Source organism: Mytilus galloprovincialis, chromosome 8, assembly GCF_965363235.1.
Source record: "Mytilus galloprovincialis chromosome 8, xbMytGall1.hap1.1, whole genome shotgun sequence".
NCBI lineage: Eukaryota > Metazoa > Mollusca > Bivalvia > Mytilida > Mytilidae > Mytilus > Mytilus galloprovincialis.
The window spans coordinates 10,101,469-10,118,499 of NC_134845.1; the positions used below are offsets into that span (position 1 = coordinate 10,101,469).

Consider the following 17,031-nt stretch of genomic DNA (forward strand, 5'->3'; position numbering starts at 1 on the left):
CTGAATTACAGGTTCTTGACTAGGTACAAAGTCATACAGAATGTGGGAATGTTAAACATGTTTGCAAGAACTCAATCCTCCCCTAACCTGAATCAGTGGTGTAACAGCACAACATAAGTTAGCACAATTATCAGACAATCCATGGTTACCTTCTATTTTAATGATAAGTCTAGTTTCTGTGTTCACACCTTATTATCCATTTATCAAAACACTTAAGGTGGTACCTAACACTACAGGGAGATAACTCTGTAAAATCAGCTAAACGTTTTAATTACGTCATGTTGTTAAAGGAATATCAAGCTTCTCAATGATCAAAATTAGTGTTTGTCAAACTGCTATATAACCAGTGTAATTTTTCTGATAAAATGGTTGGTTCAAATTTTTGGAAATTTTTATATTTTTTCCATAGGGTCAAAGTAAATCATTTGTCAAAATTTTATGAAAATTAAATGAGCCAAATAAATTTCAGTGAATGTGTAGGGTACCACCTTAAACCTTGAAACGGGTTCAAATATACTGTCAGATTTTCTAAGTACTACTGAGAACTAAATAAGAAATGACAGTAGTCTGTTAGAGGAAATTTTTAAATGTCAAGGAGTAGCAATTCAGCCAAAAGTATGTCAACTGGAATTAATATTATAGGGGCTGTACATGTATTGATCAGGTTATCTGTAGGTACCATAGAATGTCCAGACAGTTATTTTTGAAAGAACGAATAGCAAAAAGACAAATGAAAGTAAAGGTAAGTAGTACTACCTTATAATGGAGAGGTATGCATCATGTTTAATAATGATCTAATAGGTAACATATATGTTTTACTTACCAAAGCTTGCTCTATCAACATGAAGAACAGAACACTATTGCCCACTTCTCTAAAACTCTGGAAAACTTCTGTCCTCAGATCTGGGTACTGTATCATGTCATTTAACTGTGCCTGATAGTATCCCATCACACCTAAAATACATAAATTGACAAATGTTTTAAGAGCTGTAAGGATGTTGTCAACTCCTCATAATGTGCATATGGGATACTATTATATGAAAGCAATCAATTAATGGTAGTAAGCAGGGGTCGAAATTAGCGCTAGTCCGGTAGTCCGGGACTAGTAAAATTTGCGTCGGACCAGTAGATTTTATCAGCTGGTGGTCCGGCGGACCAGTAGAAATTTGTCGATAAAAATCACTGATTGCATCGCAATCTCTGTTTGTTTACAAAACAATTTACCTGTGAAATCAATTACACGGTACTGGTGGTATTACAATTGATCAAGTTAATTAATATCTCGGGTGACGCGGCCGACACTCGGCTAACCGAGAGATTGATCGGTTAATCTATATTGAGTATGCGGCTATATGGGCGATTGGTCTGTTAATCGGGTTGGTTATACGTCTGTTAAGAGTAAAACGCTTAATTTAATGTCAAACTCTATTAAATATACAGATTTTTGGCATGTTATAAGAAACAAATCAAAAAAAGAAAAGTGTCTGACAAAATGATATCTATCATAGAACATTTTGCACTTGTAAAAACATTTCTTAGTCTGCGCAGTTTTCAGTAAAACTAAAAGGCGTCGCGCAAGTATGTAGTATTTATGCTTATACGCATAGCATTTTTTAAAAATAAAAGGCGAAACAAACAAATTTAGATATCATTTAAAGGACAAAAAATAGTACTGTGGTTCTAAAAAATAAATTGACATTAGTAAATATTTCATAATTGTAAAATAACGTGAATAATACCACGTTTTAGTGAAAATTATGGGAATAAAGTCTGTTAATGGGTTGGACAATTGAAATTGTGTCTGTTAAGAGTTATTTAGCCACGACAATAATTTTGCTACCTTTATATATTCCCCCTTGAAAAATTTAAGAATGAGATGTTCCTGAGTAAACAGAAATGACAATACGGTGCCCAGTATCCTAGAAAGAGCATTTTTATTTTGACTTTCTTTGCATTTTATTGAAGGGTGTGTCACTTTTTCTCTCGGTTTTAGCAATGTATCACTCTTTTCTGTCCTTATATATTATTCTTTATTCCGCGTTTCCATCCAGATTCTTGTGTATACCATGAGGGTCCGGATTGGGGGTATTGTTTATTTCTGTATTCTTTAAATTGTTATGTCATTTTTTTCTACATCTTATTTATCTTACTCATTATTCTTTCTTTATTTTTCATATTTTGTCATCCCAATATATTTTACTTACTGATGTTTAGTTACTATCTCTGATTTATATACAGGTTACCAATGTAGATGACAAATTTGTGTCATTCATGACAATTAAACAGAATCAACATGATATATGCGATCATTCTTAGATGAAATTAATATTACTTTAATATTACACTTTTTGAAACCATTTTTATCAATTTTCAATTTCATGTGTTGTTTCCGTATATGTTATGTTTCATTGCTCATGTGTTGTTTTCGTATATTTTAGCCGCTCGTCTTGAGCCTACTCATTTGATCAGATAACACCCCATATAGCAATAAAATTATACTTTTATTGCCATTCATAACTCTTAACAGACCAATTAACAGACCGGGTTTTATACATCCGACCCATTAACAGACCAGGTTTTAAATAAAGATTGATTTATGTCACCAAAATACAGATCTTCGTGTAGATTTTTCACACAATGATATCAATATGGTTAACAAACATAATGCCTTTCTTTTTTCGATGTTAAAAATATTGAATGCAAGTAAATTTAACCAATGTGTCATTTTGTGTACATTTTATGTGTGTAAAATGTATATAAATTTAATGATGAGTAACCCGCCTTTTCATTTTATAGATCGTACATCGAAGCTAGAAAAATAATAATTACACCACTAAATTCAGTACATTGAATTGTTTTGTTAGACATGAATACTTTTTATGATGAAAGTATATTTAGAAAGTTATACTATGAAACATGCTGAACTTTCAATGATTTTCTCGATAACACCTGATTAACAGACTTTAGCCAACCCGATTAACAGACCAACCGCCGATACAGCCGCATACTCAATATAGATTAACCGACCAATCTCTCGGTTAGCTGAGTGTCGACCGTGGGTGAGCGTCCTTCACAACAATATAAAATGTGGAAATTTTTGGAAGGAGTTAAACCGAAGATAACTGAAAATCAAAAGGAAGATCAAAATAAAGTATACGAAAGTGACAAAAGGAAACGCAAATACCAAAAATCATGGGGAAAAGATCGTGAATGGTTGCATTATATAGTAGATCGGAATTTAATGAACTGTACAATATGTGAAAAATTTATATTAGTGTTTGTCAAATTAATGTCATTTTTACAGGACCAGTAGATTTGGAGCCGGACCAGTAGAGTTTTCAGTCCACTTGTCCGGCTGGCCAGTACACAAAAAAGCTTAAATTCGACCCCTGGTAGTAAGAAACACAGGCAACATTATAAATCAAAGTTGAAAAAAAATCAACAGATATTATCAGGTTGTGTTCTGCAACTGTGTAAAGTTTCATCAATATCTGACAAGCCATCAAAGGAGAGTTGTAGTTACAAGGCACATGTAGAGACAGCTGGAGTATACAAATAATTGTGTATGCCAACCCCCATTTATTTCTGAATATATTCTTATGTACATTTACATACTAAACTGCATAAACTATGTTCATTTTGAAAAATAAAAACTTCAATATGCTCAATATTATTTAACTTTAAAACTATCTTTTACATTAGATTGAATCATGGATATTTGATATGAGATATTTGATCTAGTTGAACTTCATATTAAATAGACACCACAGAAAATCAATACAACTTAATAAGGTGCATAGTTTTGTAGAAACTGATTTCAACTATGAATTATGATTTATGGAAAACATTGTCAATAAGATAGCAACCCAAGGATAAAAATAACAAAAAAAGTCTAAAGGACAACAGAATAATAATCAATAGGTGTTTATTTTTTTTACACTGATATCTGTAAAATGGACATCACAGAAACTAAAAAAAAATCAGCTTATTCTAAACTGCTATTATTAAGCTTACCAGGTGACCCATAGTCATATCTTAGAAGACGACAAACTTGAGGCATAGCTTTAAATAAAGTTTCTGTATAGTCTCTCAATGTTCCTTTTAACTGAAATAGAAAAAAAAATCAGGATGCTAATGCAAATTATTTCTTTTTTTCCATCACATATCATTTGATCTTATTTCATTTATTTATCTAAATCATTTCTCAATATTTAGGTGTAATTATCAACAAGGTCAGTTTTGACAAACCACTGATTTAAATTATAATTTTACAATTTTTTTTTAATGTTTTAATGTGATGTAATTCATGTTCTACTTGCATTCTAGCTAGAAAGTAGTTTTATTCTAGAGTAAGAAAGATAACTCTGACTTTATTTTTTATCAGATATTAAAGGTATTAAACAAAGAAGACTAATTGTTTGACTCAATTAGGTTCAAATTAAAATAATTTAAAAAGTATAAAGTATACCCAAATCTCTGTTTCTCATTACTATTGTCTTATTGCAAAGTGCAGCAATGCATATTTGTAATTCATTATATATTGTTGGTACAATGGTTACATGGTCTTATCATTCAGTAAAATACATGCTGACATCACCTTTATATATTGCCCATATCCTACTTAATTTAACATATTGTAAAATTCAAGCTTTAATTTACCTCGACTTTTTAAAAGTACAGAAATAAATTGATTCTAACTTGACAGTAAATCATACACAAAAGTTTCCTTCAGAGTCCATGCTGAGAAGATTAATGACATTAAACACTCACATTACTTCCCTTGTTGGAAAAAAAACCCTTTTGTACCTACCAATGCTTTGACAATTTTGAGTAGTTCTTCTATGACCACGGCTATTCCTTGATAGCCTAGAAGTCTGCACATGGCCCTGAAATGTTGTGGTCCAACAAAACCATTGTACAAGCTGTATATTGCACTGTAAGAACTGGTTAAGGCCTACAATTAAATAACAGAATAATATAATTTGGTTAGTGATCATCCATTCATCATAAATAATAGATGTGAGTTATACATCAATTAGACAGGAAATCTCAACAACAAGTATAACCAAACGTCATCATAAAGTGTTTCTACAATTGACAGGGGTCTACGAAATATAAAATGTGTCAAGCTCTAAATCTTTCATAATAGAAAAAATCAAATAAATCAAAGAGATACTATCAAAGATCTGTTGTCAACACCAATATTTCTTATTTTAGAATACACAGATAAATTGTTTGGTATTTGAGTATTGTAGGAAAAAAATGGAGGAAAAATACAGAATATTTTAAAGATGTATAAACTAATCAAGATCACTTGCAGAGCAATGCAAATGGACTTTTTGATTACATTAACCTATTAAGTAAAAAAGATCCTGCAATAAAGGAATAGCCATAATGACATAAAATAAATGGAGTTAAGCTTGATAGATATGTAAAATCTGTATCACATATAATACTATCAGGCTTGATTCAATCATAAACATGTGGAATGTATGGTCTCCTATAATGGCTTATATCCACTCCATTTGAACTTCAGTTGATATTTGTCTCATTGTCAATTATACCACATCTTATTTTTAAATAGGGGTAAATAATTATATTTTTCACAGCGATAAAATTTCTCAATTTCAAAGGCCAAAACTGTTCATAAGGTTTTATTTTTCATGTCTCAATCAATGAGAGAATGTTTTCTGAATGTTATCCAAAACATAAAATAAATGCCATGGCATAATTCAAACTTTACAGTATATACTTTTGTACCCCATATATAAATTAAAACTTTACAATATATACCTTTGTACCCCATATATAAATTAAAACTTTACAATATATACCTTTGTACCCCATATATAAAATGGAGATGGATTTGGTGGTTTTTCTCTCTGACTTGCTGGAGCAAATGGTAACTTGGTTTTCACAAACCTAAAATGTAAAATTTAACAAAATGTAATACTTGTTGTCTATGAAACACATATGAACAAAACTTAACCAGTACTTTTAATCTTGAAAGGCTACTAAATTCAACAAAAGTTCAAACTAGCCACATATAATCTATCAGTGCATTTTGAAAATATCTATATAGCTAAATTAATATATTTTTTATCAGAACTCATTGACAAAATTTCCAGTAGTTACCTAGAAGTAGCAGCATTATAACAGTAGTTTGGTAAGAAATCATAATTCAGTTCCCAGAACACATGTAAAGTTATTCTCCCATATGGTGCTGATACATTATGGTTAGCTTCTCTCATCATGGCATCAAAGTCATTCAAGGTCAAATATCTCCTCATCAACTTATGTGTCAGCCTATTGCAATCAACCAATCCCTCAAGCTCCTAAAACACAAAAAGCACAACAAAATTTAAGATAACTGATTTCTGAATGAATTCATGTATTAGTGTATTTGTGTCTTTTAAATTTATCCATTAAAGCAAATTCCTTTTTACTGTTGATTAATTTATTTTCATGGGTACCAATTTTCGTGGATTGAGGAAAACTTGCCTTTTGTGTGGATATGTGATTTCATGGTTTTGCTGTAATCTTCATACAACCTGATAGTAAATTCATAATTCGTTGAACATTTGAAATCTTGGTTCACCTGTACCCAAGAAAACCATTAAAATTGGTCCAACAAATAATAATGATTCCACAGTACATGATTAAGTATTGAAATGATATTACTGTTAGAGTGTTAGATACAACTAATGTGCCAGACCCATTGGTGGCCTGTGGCTGTTCCATTTTCAAGTTTATCTTCTTTAGCCCTGCATGCAAGATATATAAATGGTATAATTCTGAGACAAAAGTTAAATCCTTTTACTATAAGGATTTAACTTTTAAATTTATCTTAATATACTAACAGCAATGCCAGTAATGTCCCCTGCTTCAAACCTAGATATGGCCACATCCAAAGCTTTCTGAAGTGAGGCATTCACCCTCTGTCCAACCAACTTGTTTAGATCAATGGATCGTCCTAAAATCTGAAATAAACAGAAAAGCTGGTATGTTACATTTATTTAAGATGTATTTTATCTTTTCTGTCTCAAAATAGAAATTTTCAGAAATAAAATTAGAAAAGTCCCATATTACATGTATCATATTCATCATAATTAAGGAAAACACAATGAACATCTCTACGTCTAATTACCTGGACATGTCTCTGTTTGAGTAATGTCTCGTATCTGTTAGCTACTGGATAATTGATTTTCACATTCTGACTGACACACTCGGCTCTAAATCTTTTGTCCAACATGATGCTATAACAAAGGGAAATAACTAAAAATTACAGCAACTGACACACTCTGCCTTAAATTTAGCCAAACATTATGCAGAACCAAAGGTAAGTAACTCACAAATGAAACAACTGCCTCCTCCTGCTGTACATCTCATATCATATTTATAGTATTAATCACAGGGGGAAATCACAACTCATTATATAGATGTTTTATTCAAGTTTGACAAATCATTGCTATTTGCTATTTAGCTTTTGGTGAAGTTTTAATGTTAGTAGAATATTGTGCTATTGCATAAATTGTCTAATGAAAAAAAATCAATGATTTTTGTAATTCAAGCTAGCTGGAGTCTTGGTTGGTAATTGATGAAGTAAACAAAAAGTATCATTTGAGATCCTTTATGTATTTTCATAGTCCACCTCATTTTCATAAAACTAGATTCAGTTCACTTTTTCCTTATCACTCATTTTATCATCAGATTTTTCAGACCCTTTATGTTTTTTCATTGTCCAGCTCAGTTCTGTAGTAAAAGATGGTCTCAGGTAACTTTTACACAACTTATTTATTTATCACACTATACTAACTCTATCTTACTTGCTGGCATAAAATTACAAAAAAAACATAGGTGAAATCTGCCAACAATAGTTAGTCAACTTACCTGCCAGCAAGATGTTTGTAGTAGGCAAATATCTGGTCACTCAGTTTGTACACAAACTGGTCAAAACATAAATTAACCTGTCAACAAAATACATCAGAAATATTCATTATCTGATTAAATTATTATTCATGTGTAAACAAAAGTATGCATAAAACTTACTTGTTTCATAAAATCATGAAATATAATTCCTTATATACAGTTATACATGCACTGTAGTGTATGCCCTTGTATTGAATTTTATATTAATGCTTTTTCTTGCTTGTGAGAGAGCTGTCACCTATTAGTTTTTATTATTACATTTTCTCTACTGCATGTACTGCTTTAACTTTAAATTTAGGTTATCATCTTTTCATGTTTTGGCCTTTCATAGCTTTTATAGCCTAATATACAGTATAGGTTTTTCTCATTGTTGAAGGCCTGTACAGTTGCTTATAATCCCTTACATCTACTTCATTTGAACTTTAGTGGATAGTTGATTCATTGGCAACAATATTGCATGCTCTTATTTTCATATAATTGGAAAATATATAATTTACTTATTTGATGCTAAAAAACGGAAAGATACCAAGAGAAGTTCATGTTCTTTAAATCTAAACTGTTCAATTCTAGTAACAGAACAATCATGTGCTTCCATCAACAGTCTTGGATATTAAGCCTCTATATCATTCATTAACAGACTGGACTGTATTTTACTCACCTCTGCCTCTACTTCATCATACAGGAACTGTTGTCTGAACATAGTCAAGGCATAGTTAGCACTGTCATTGTATAGATCTAGAGGGTACAGGATATATCTAAAATACAAAACAAATATTTAGAAGAAAGCATATAAAATTGTAGGTATGATGCAGCAAGTACTGTAATTACAATGACATAAAAGTACATAATATTTTTAACGTACAAAATTTGTATGAACAGAAAACTTGTTGTCTAAATAGCCTAATGGCAATTTCCAGCACTGTCATATAAATACTAATATAAAATATATTCAAATAACACATAATAATCTGATAGAGTTGAAAAATATAGGTTTGCAGGGTCTAGATTATAAAAATATCTAAACATTTAAAAGAGGTAACAGTAAGGTTAGTTGGACAGCCACCATATGTCTTATCATAATGATTCAATGTTAACTTGCATATTTCACAAATTTTCGTTTAAATTAGTGAAGGGAAGGATGTAAATCTTCAAAATGTATGAATAATCTACATATGAAGAATACTTTTTTATAAAAGAAGATAAATCAAAATTTATCTATTGCTTCTACTCTTTAACATGTGAAGTCCATACCATATAGAAAACTCTAAATTTACAGAAAAAAACAAGTATAAAACAATGTGTAATGGTTAACAAAGTATGAGCTATTATTTATTTCACATATGCAACAAAAGAATTACTTTGTTGAAATTCAGATCTAAAACATAAAACTAGTTATACTCACTCCATCATAGAGGGTTCCTTGGTCTCCAGTATGTGGTCTGTTAGTATCCATGGCATTGACATTTCTATTGGAAACTACAAGAAACAATTATCATTTATACAGAATCTTACCTTACTGTAAAATACTACAATATTTAAATAATCATAGACTTCTCTAAAAAAAAAAATAGGAAAATCAAATAGGGTTGGTTCCCATTGTTAATATATATTCAGTGTTAGATGACATCATGTGTACAGACTATAACAGAACATATTAATGAAATGTGGAGAAGTGACTGAATATTACACTTCACTCTGATATAATAGATGCAGAGCTTGAGCTGACAATATTCATTTAGATTTCATACACATGCAATTTACACACATTTCTATGTCATTTAGTCTGTTTGGTGGATAGTTGTCTCATTAGAAATTATACCACATTTTGTATTGTAATGAGTACATTTGTGTATGTTAATTGTAAAGTAAATGATTGGTAATAGGACATACCTGAATCCACCTGCCCATTGTCAAATAAGTACATTTGTGTATGTTAAATGTAAAGTAAATGGTTGGTTACAGGACATACCTGAATCCTCCTGCCCATTGTCATCTCCAAGAAGAATTCTCTGTACCATAACTGAGATAAATCACAGCAGCTGTGTAGAGATTCTGAAAAATATAAAAATAAAGGAATTTTACAGAAACTGAAAGTAACAAAAATGTTAAGCACAAAGTCCATATCATCTAACAATATTAATAACAATAATTCATCAGTTTGTAATTCATCAAATAATTTCCTAAAAGTTTTAAGATTGAATTTTTAACTGATATTTTATAGTGTGTCTTTCTATGTTGTGATGTTATACTATTGTTTCAGATAAGGGTGAAGGTTTGGTACCATTAAAACAGTTAAATCCTAAGTCAGAAATCTGATGTTCATTGGTTGTCATTTGTTGATGTGGTTTTTTCTTTTCTCTTTTTTTTTATATAGATTAGACCGTTGGTTTTCCCATTTGATGGTTTTACACTAGTACTTTTTGGTGCCCTTTATAGCTTCCTGTTTGGTGTGACACAATAGAAAAGAATGCAAGAATATTCAGTATGTCAGAGTTGTGGCTTTCATTTCTATTGCATGTACTTCAGTATGTAATTCTTAAGGAGGTTAGGACAGCTTTATAACCCATTGAAATTCAGCATGTAAATTAACAAGTGTGTGCTATCTAAATGTACTTCACAAAAGTGGGTTTTAAAATGACTAACCATTAAAATTGAGTATATAATTCCAGAAGAATGACTGTTTATGGAAGTTGTCTATGATCTGTAAATGGTTGATATCTATCTCCTTCCTAAGGGTTTTCTTTCCTCCACTTTTATCAGCAATCAATGACTCTAACATGGTACGAACCATATACAACTAAAAAGGAAAGCAGATTTTTTTTATCTAAACTCAGTCCTAACAGTAGCGTAACACTTTCATTTTCAATTTAAAAAAAAATGACACCTTAGTGTCTTCCTTGAGAGTTGACCAATCTGTCAAAGTCTCTGCCCATTCTTAGGATATTCCTTGGGAGTTGACCAATCTGTCAAAGTCTCTGCCCATTCTTAGAGTCTTCCTTGAGAGTTGACCAATCTGTCAAAGTCTCTGCCCATTCTTAGGATATTCCTTGGGAGTTGACCAATCTGTCAAAGTCTCTGCCCATTCTTAGGATATTCCTTGGGAGTTGACCAATCTGTCAAAGTCTCTGTCCATTCTTAGGATATACCTTGGGAGTTGACCAATCTGTCAAAGTCTCTGTCCATTCTTAGGATATACCTTGGGAGTTGACCAATCTGTCAAAGTCTCTGCCTATTCTTAGGATATTCCTTGGGAGTTGACCAATCTGTCAAAGTCTCTGCCCATTCTTAGAGTCTTCCTTGAGAGTTGACCAATCTGTCAAAGTCTCTGCCTATTCTTAGGATATGTTGACCAATCTGTCAAAGTCTCTGCCCATTCTTAGGATATTCCTTGGGAGTTGACCAATCTGTCAAAGTCTCTGCCCATTCTTAGGATATGTTGACCAATCTGTCAAAGTCTCTGCCCATTCTTAGGATATTCCTTGGGAGTTGACCAATCTGTCAAAGTCTCTGCCCATTCTTAGGACATTCCTTGGGAGTTGACCAATCTGTCAAAGTCTCTGCCCATTCTTAGAGTCTTCCTTGAGAGTTGACCAATCTGTCAAAGTCTCTGCCCATTCTTAGGATATGTTGACCAATCTGTCAAAGTCTCTGCCCATTCTTAGGATATTCCTTGGGAGTTGACCAATCTGTCAAAGTCTCTGCCCATTCTTAGGATATTCCTTGGGAGTTGACCAATCTGTCAAAGTCTCTGTCCATTCTTAGGATATACCTTGGGAGTTGACCAATCTGTCAAAGTCTCTGCCTATTCTTAGGATATTCCTTGGGAGTTGACCAATCTGTCAAAGTCTCTGCTCATTCTTAGGATATTCCTTGGGAGTTGACCAATCTGTCAAAGTCTCTGCCCATTCTTAGGATATTCCTTGGGAGTTGACCAATCTGTCAAAGTCTCTGTCCATTCTTAGGATATACCTTGGGAGTTGACCAATCTGTCAAAGTCTCTGCCTATTCTTAGGATATTCCTTGGGAGTTGACCAATCTGTCAAAGTCTCTGCCCATTCTTAGGATATTCCTTGGGAGTTGGCCAATCTGTCAAAGTCTCTGCCCATTCTTAGGATATTCCTTGGGAGTTGACCAATCTGTCAAAGTCTCTGCCCATTCTTAGGATATTCCTTGGGAGTTGACCAATCTGTCAAAGTCTCTGCCCATTCTTAGAGTCTTCCTTGAGAGTTGACCAATCTGTCAAAGTCTCTGCCCATTCTTAGGATATGTTGACCAATCTGTCAAAGTTTCTGCCCATTCTTAGGATATTCCTTGGGAGTTGACCAATCTGTCAAAGTCTCTGCCCATTCTTAGGATATTCCTTGGGAGTTGACCAATCTGTCAAAGTCTCTGTCCATTCTTAGGATATACCTTGGGAGTTGACCAATCTGTCAAAGTCTCTGCCTATTCTTAGGATATTCCTTGGGAGTTGACCAATCTGTCAAAGTCTCTGCCCATTCTTAGGATATTCCTTGGGAGTTGACCAATCTGTCAAAGTCTCTGCCCATTTTTAGGATATTCCTTGGGAGTTGACCAATCTGTCAAAGTCTCTGCCCATTCTTAGGATATGACCAATCTGTCAAAGTCTCTGCCCATTCTTAGAGTCTTCCTTGAGAGTTGACCAATCTGTCAAAGTCTCTGCCCATTCTTAGGATATTCCTTGGGAGTTGACCAATCTGTCAAAGTCTCTGTCCATTCTTAGGATATTCCTTGGGAGTTGACCAATCTGTCAAAGTCTCTGCCCATTCTTAGGATATTCCTTGGGAGTTGACCAATCTGTCAAAGTCTCTGTCCATTCTTAGGATATTCCTTGGGAGTTGACCAATCTGTCAAAGTCTCTGCCCATTCTTAGGATATTCCTTGGGAGTTGACCAATCTGTCAAAGTCTCTGCCCATTCTTAGGATATTCCTTGGGAGTTGACCAATCTGTCAAAGTCTCTGCCCATTCTTAGGATATTCCTTGGGAGTTGACCAATCTGTCAAAGTCTCTGCCCATTCTTAGGATATGTTGACCAATCTGTCAAAGTCTCTGCCCATTCTTAGGATATTCCTTGGGAGTTGACCAATCTGTCAAAGTCTCTGCCCATTCTTAGGATATTCCTTGGGAGTTGACCAATCTGTCAAAGTCTCTGCCCATTCTTAGGATATTCCTTGGGAGTTGACCAATCTGTCAAAGTCTCTGCCCATTCTTAGGATATTCCTTGGGAGTTGACCAATCTGTCAAAGTCTCTGCCCATTCTTAGGATATGTTGACCAATCTGTCAAAGTCTCTGCCCATTCTTAGGATATTCCTTGGGAGTTGACCAATCTGTCAAAGTCTCTGTCCATTCTTAGGATATGCAAACAGAACATTTCCACCAATTTTAAGAACATATATTCTTTTCGTTATTATACATTATTATCAATTTTGATGGTAAATATAGTTGTGAAAGTCTACCTTAATGATTGAAAATGCTCTTTTTCTGTTACTGTTTACTTGTCTTCATGTATAATATTTTACCTGCGTAGAGGATGGACCAACATTTCTGCTGGGGACTTTAATGTTAAAGCTTTCATCTTCTTTCTTTCCTTTCATGGCAGGGTCATCATGAGGTTCAACTCCTCTTAACCAATCAGCACAAGTATCTCTTACAGCAAGGATGATACTAAAAAGGCCAGTACAAAACAAATCAACATAAGTGTTTCTTACTGTCAGGCCAATAAATGAATATTCTTATAATATAGCAATGAAGATTAGGATATCCATTTTTGTAAAAAAACCTAATTTACATCAGCAAACAGAACAAAATTAGAAATCAGCTAAATGACTATCTCAATTAATGTAAAGTTTTTCATAAAGCCTAAAAATTCATTTTATATTCAAAAAATTTTATATGGTTTCAATAAAAGAAATAGAAATTTGATAATGATTTTTTTATGAACAACTTGAAAACTATGTCAAGACATTTTCCCATAATTGCATATTTAATGCTTATATTGACATGAAGAGAAATCTTAACTCATTTTGATGACAATAAATTCCTGTACGTATATCTGGCCATATAATGACAACTTACACTTTGATGACATCATTTTTCTTCCTGACCGATTTCCTCAGGGGTTCTCTGACTGTGATTTGTACAAACTTTTGAATCTCTGCGTAGATGTTACGTCGTATGGCATCCAGGAACACCGACTCCATCCTGGCCATCAGTAACTGTAGACCTTTTATCATAGCTATAACTTCTATGATGGCAAACTTCTCATCACTGGAGTAGTTATATCTGGTGGACTGTACAAAAAATTTGAACAATTAAAAGGACTGCAGTATACTAATAAAATTCTGTGTTAAATTTTAAATTATTGATTGAAGAATGATTATATTTCTTATCTTGCAAATTTAAATAAATTATTGTGCAAAGGGAAATAACTCAATCGAATAGAAAAGCTTAAGTCGTGAAAATTGAACTTGACCTTTCTTGAACAAGTCAGGAATATGACAGTTGTTATCCATTCGTTCGATGTGTTTGAACTTTTGATTTTGCCATCTGATTGGGGACTTTTCTTTTTGAATTTTCCTTGGAGTTCAGTATTTTTGTGATTTTACTTTTTTCATTAAGTCACAGGTAACAACATATCTAAATTTTTTAAAAATCATGTTAATGAACGGACACTGTTTGGCAGATGCCCAACTGCCCACTCGCCAGCCCCCTATACATCCCCAAATCAATTTCACATGTAAATACCCTTTCATATTCCTCGGCATCAGGTGGACAATCTTTATTTTGATGTTGATCTGTAGGATGTAACAGTTTCCAGGAATACTGAAATTGGTAAAAAATACTATTATCATGGATTGTTTTATGATGGCAGACATTTTGCAGATAATTTTCTATGAACGCTTATGTATTAGTGCAATTCCAACTGTTGTGGTTTTGTATGTAAATTTGTTCGCCTTTATGTAAAATCACACTGGTTCCCGAAAAACTCTGACATCACAATTCAAAACATTTGACCTTACAATTTTAAAGTGATTGTTGCTTGACGTCAGAAGGTTATTCAGAGAAGATCTAAGGTTATTAGGAGGAAAAATTCAGCTAAATACCAAAAGTGTAAATACATTTATTCTCAAACTGGTAGATATTCTTTCATTGAATATTTTTATGTAAAATTTGAATACACAACTATAATAAATAGTGGATGAAATACCCATTTAAAGGAAGATTAAGAGTCCATTACTTCAAAAGATAATCAGAATTCATGAACTTTTATAGGTTGTGTGTGGTATTATTGTACGAACAGATAGGACAATTCCCGAAACTTAGCGGGACTGTAGAGAAATAGCTGTGTACCACAATATAGTAATTAACCATGACAGGAAATTTAAAAATGGTTAAGTAATTAGATTAATAACACAAGTTAATGCCACCTACCAATTCCATGACTTGCTGTGTCCATGCAGACATGAGTTGTAATCCTCTCAGGGCTAGGTCAGTTAACTCTCTATTCTCATCATCTGTACGAGGTGCCTCTCTAGTTGTTGTTATTGCCTACAAAATGAGTACATGTATAATAATTAAAATTAAAATTTTGTAATCCATTCAAATTTCAAATAAAGGGACAAATTCTCACTGGTATTTAGAGTGATTAGCATGCTACTGGTGTTTTGCAGATCTTAAAGTATCTATCATAAGAGATACTTTACTTATGCTTTTATAAACTAACAGAATATAAATGTGTTAATGATTTGGGTATACAGCTTAATGCAAATGTATGTATGAATAAAGTATGACTAAAAAAGCATTTATAAAGAAACATAAAATGAGATGTTTTCAACTTGGTTTATTTTTTAATGATGCATGGTGATCCTCATCAAGTGCATTAATTTGGGTCCTATTTTTTAAATGTGAAATAATCTTCGGCTGTTTTCTGTTCTTTGGTCAGCATCTTGTATCTTTGACACATTCCCTATTTCCCTTCTCAATCTTATTTCATACAAACCCCAAATTAATTCCAATCAAAATATTTAATGGACCATTCATTTGAGATTTAAATTATAATAAACAATAATAATAAATTGATAAGAATAAAACAGAATATACTTGAATATATATAAATGTATATAAACTTGAAATAAATTATCTGAAGGAAAATGACAGTGATTCAGAAGTACCAGGAGATTAAGTTTAAAGTAGACATTTATGCAGGTAATGGTAGTATAACAACTTGAGATCTCACATTCATACCTAATTTCAAAACATTATTATTCAGTCATTTAGATTTATAAGAAAACAATATTCTTTTTGCAATATTGTTTTTAAAGCCAGATCAACTCTTTAAATACAAGTATTGGCATATTACTATGAAACCAACAAATGAATCACAGGAAAACAAGGTCATTCAACAGTCATTTTCTAAAAACACAAGGCATATCTTAAAAAAAATAGTTTTGATCTGATAATATTTTTTTTTATTTATTGGTCCAACATTTCATTCAAAGTGAAAACCAGCTAAAAACTGAAGGTAAAGTCCAAGTCTGAACTTTTTGTGGATGGGTATTATAATTTCAACAGAAATCTGCAGTTCATTTCATACAAATCTCTAAGAAAGGAAAAAAAAAACCCAAATATATGAAATATAGAAAGCAGACATTTAGAATAGCTAATTGAATAATCTGAATATGATGAGATTAAAGATGAATGTAGTTATTTAAATGAAGTAAGGATATCAGCACTTAAAAGTGGTCATTCCTGTAGTAATGAATTAAAGACATGATCATGTTGATAAGGACACACTTGAATATCTGAAAATTAGTATCAGTATTCACAAATTATGTAACATGCCATTCAAGGTCAAATAACATGAAAAAAGGTCAATAAGGCAAATTATCTGTTACTGTTTTCAGCAGCTAGCATACTCTACCTCATTTTTCATTTGTAATTTCATCTGAAAGTGATTGGGGGCATTATAGAAATTATTTTTACTATATCTACATCAAATATAAATACATTATTATTGCTTAAATGTGTTTATTCACTTCAATCATGTTAATCTCCCGTTTCAATCATGCTAATCTTTGATTTG

General features: G+C 32.4%; 1 protein-coding gene across 4 annotated transcripts in view; it reads right to left on the bottom strand.

The window, feature by feature from the left end:
* The window catches only part of LOC143085045 (cytoplasmic FMR1-interacting protein-like), a 53,752-nt gene that overhangs the window by 12,971 nt on the left and 23,750 nt on the right, over window positions 1-17,031 (bottom strand). For 2 of the 4 annotated variants that reach the window (XM_076261185.1, XM_076261184.1), the window contains exons 9-25: window positions 16,870-16,893; window positions 15,381-15,497; window positions 14,694-14,771; window positions 14,025-14,239; window positions 13,469-13,613; window positions 10,573-10,726; window positions 9,899-9,981; window positions 9,332-9,405; window positions 8,588-8,684; window positions 7,891-7,967; window positions 7,148-7,256; window positions 6,861-6,980; window positions 6,136-6,335; window positions 5,835-5,922; window positions 4,811-4,954; window positions 4,015-4,105; window positions 824-954 (exon numbers count right to left, since the gene is read on the bottom strand). In XM_076261185.1, coding sequence (XP_076117300.1) covers window positions 824-954; window positions 4,015-4,105; window positions 4,811-4,954; window positions 5,835-5,922; window positions 6,136-6,335; window positions 6,861-6,980; window positions 7,148-7,256; window positions 7,891-7,967; window positions 8,588-8,684; window positions 9,332-9,405; window positions 9,899-9,981; window positions 10,573-10,726; window positions 13,469-13,613; window positions 14,025-14,239; window positions 14,694-14,771; window positions 15,381-15,497; window positions 16,870-16,893 — 1,947 coding nt within the window. The remainder of the gene's footprint in view (window positions 1-823; window positions 955-4,014; window positions 4,106-4,810; window positions 4,955-5,834; window positions 5,923-6,135; window positions 6,336-6,860; window positions 6,981-7,147; window positions 7,257-7,890; window positions 7,968-8,587; window positions 8,685-9,331; window positions 9,406-9,898; window positions 9,982-10,572; window positions 10,727-13,468; window positions 13,614-14,024; window positions 14,240-14,693; window positions 14,772-15,380; window positions 15,498-16,869; window positions 16,894-17,031) is intronic. The other 2 variants (XM_076261187.1, XM_076261186.1) reach the window with 1 other exon arrangement.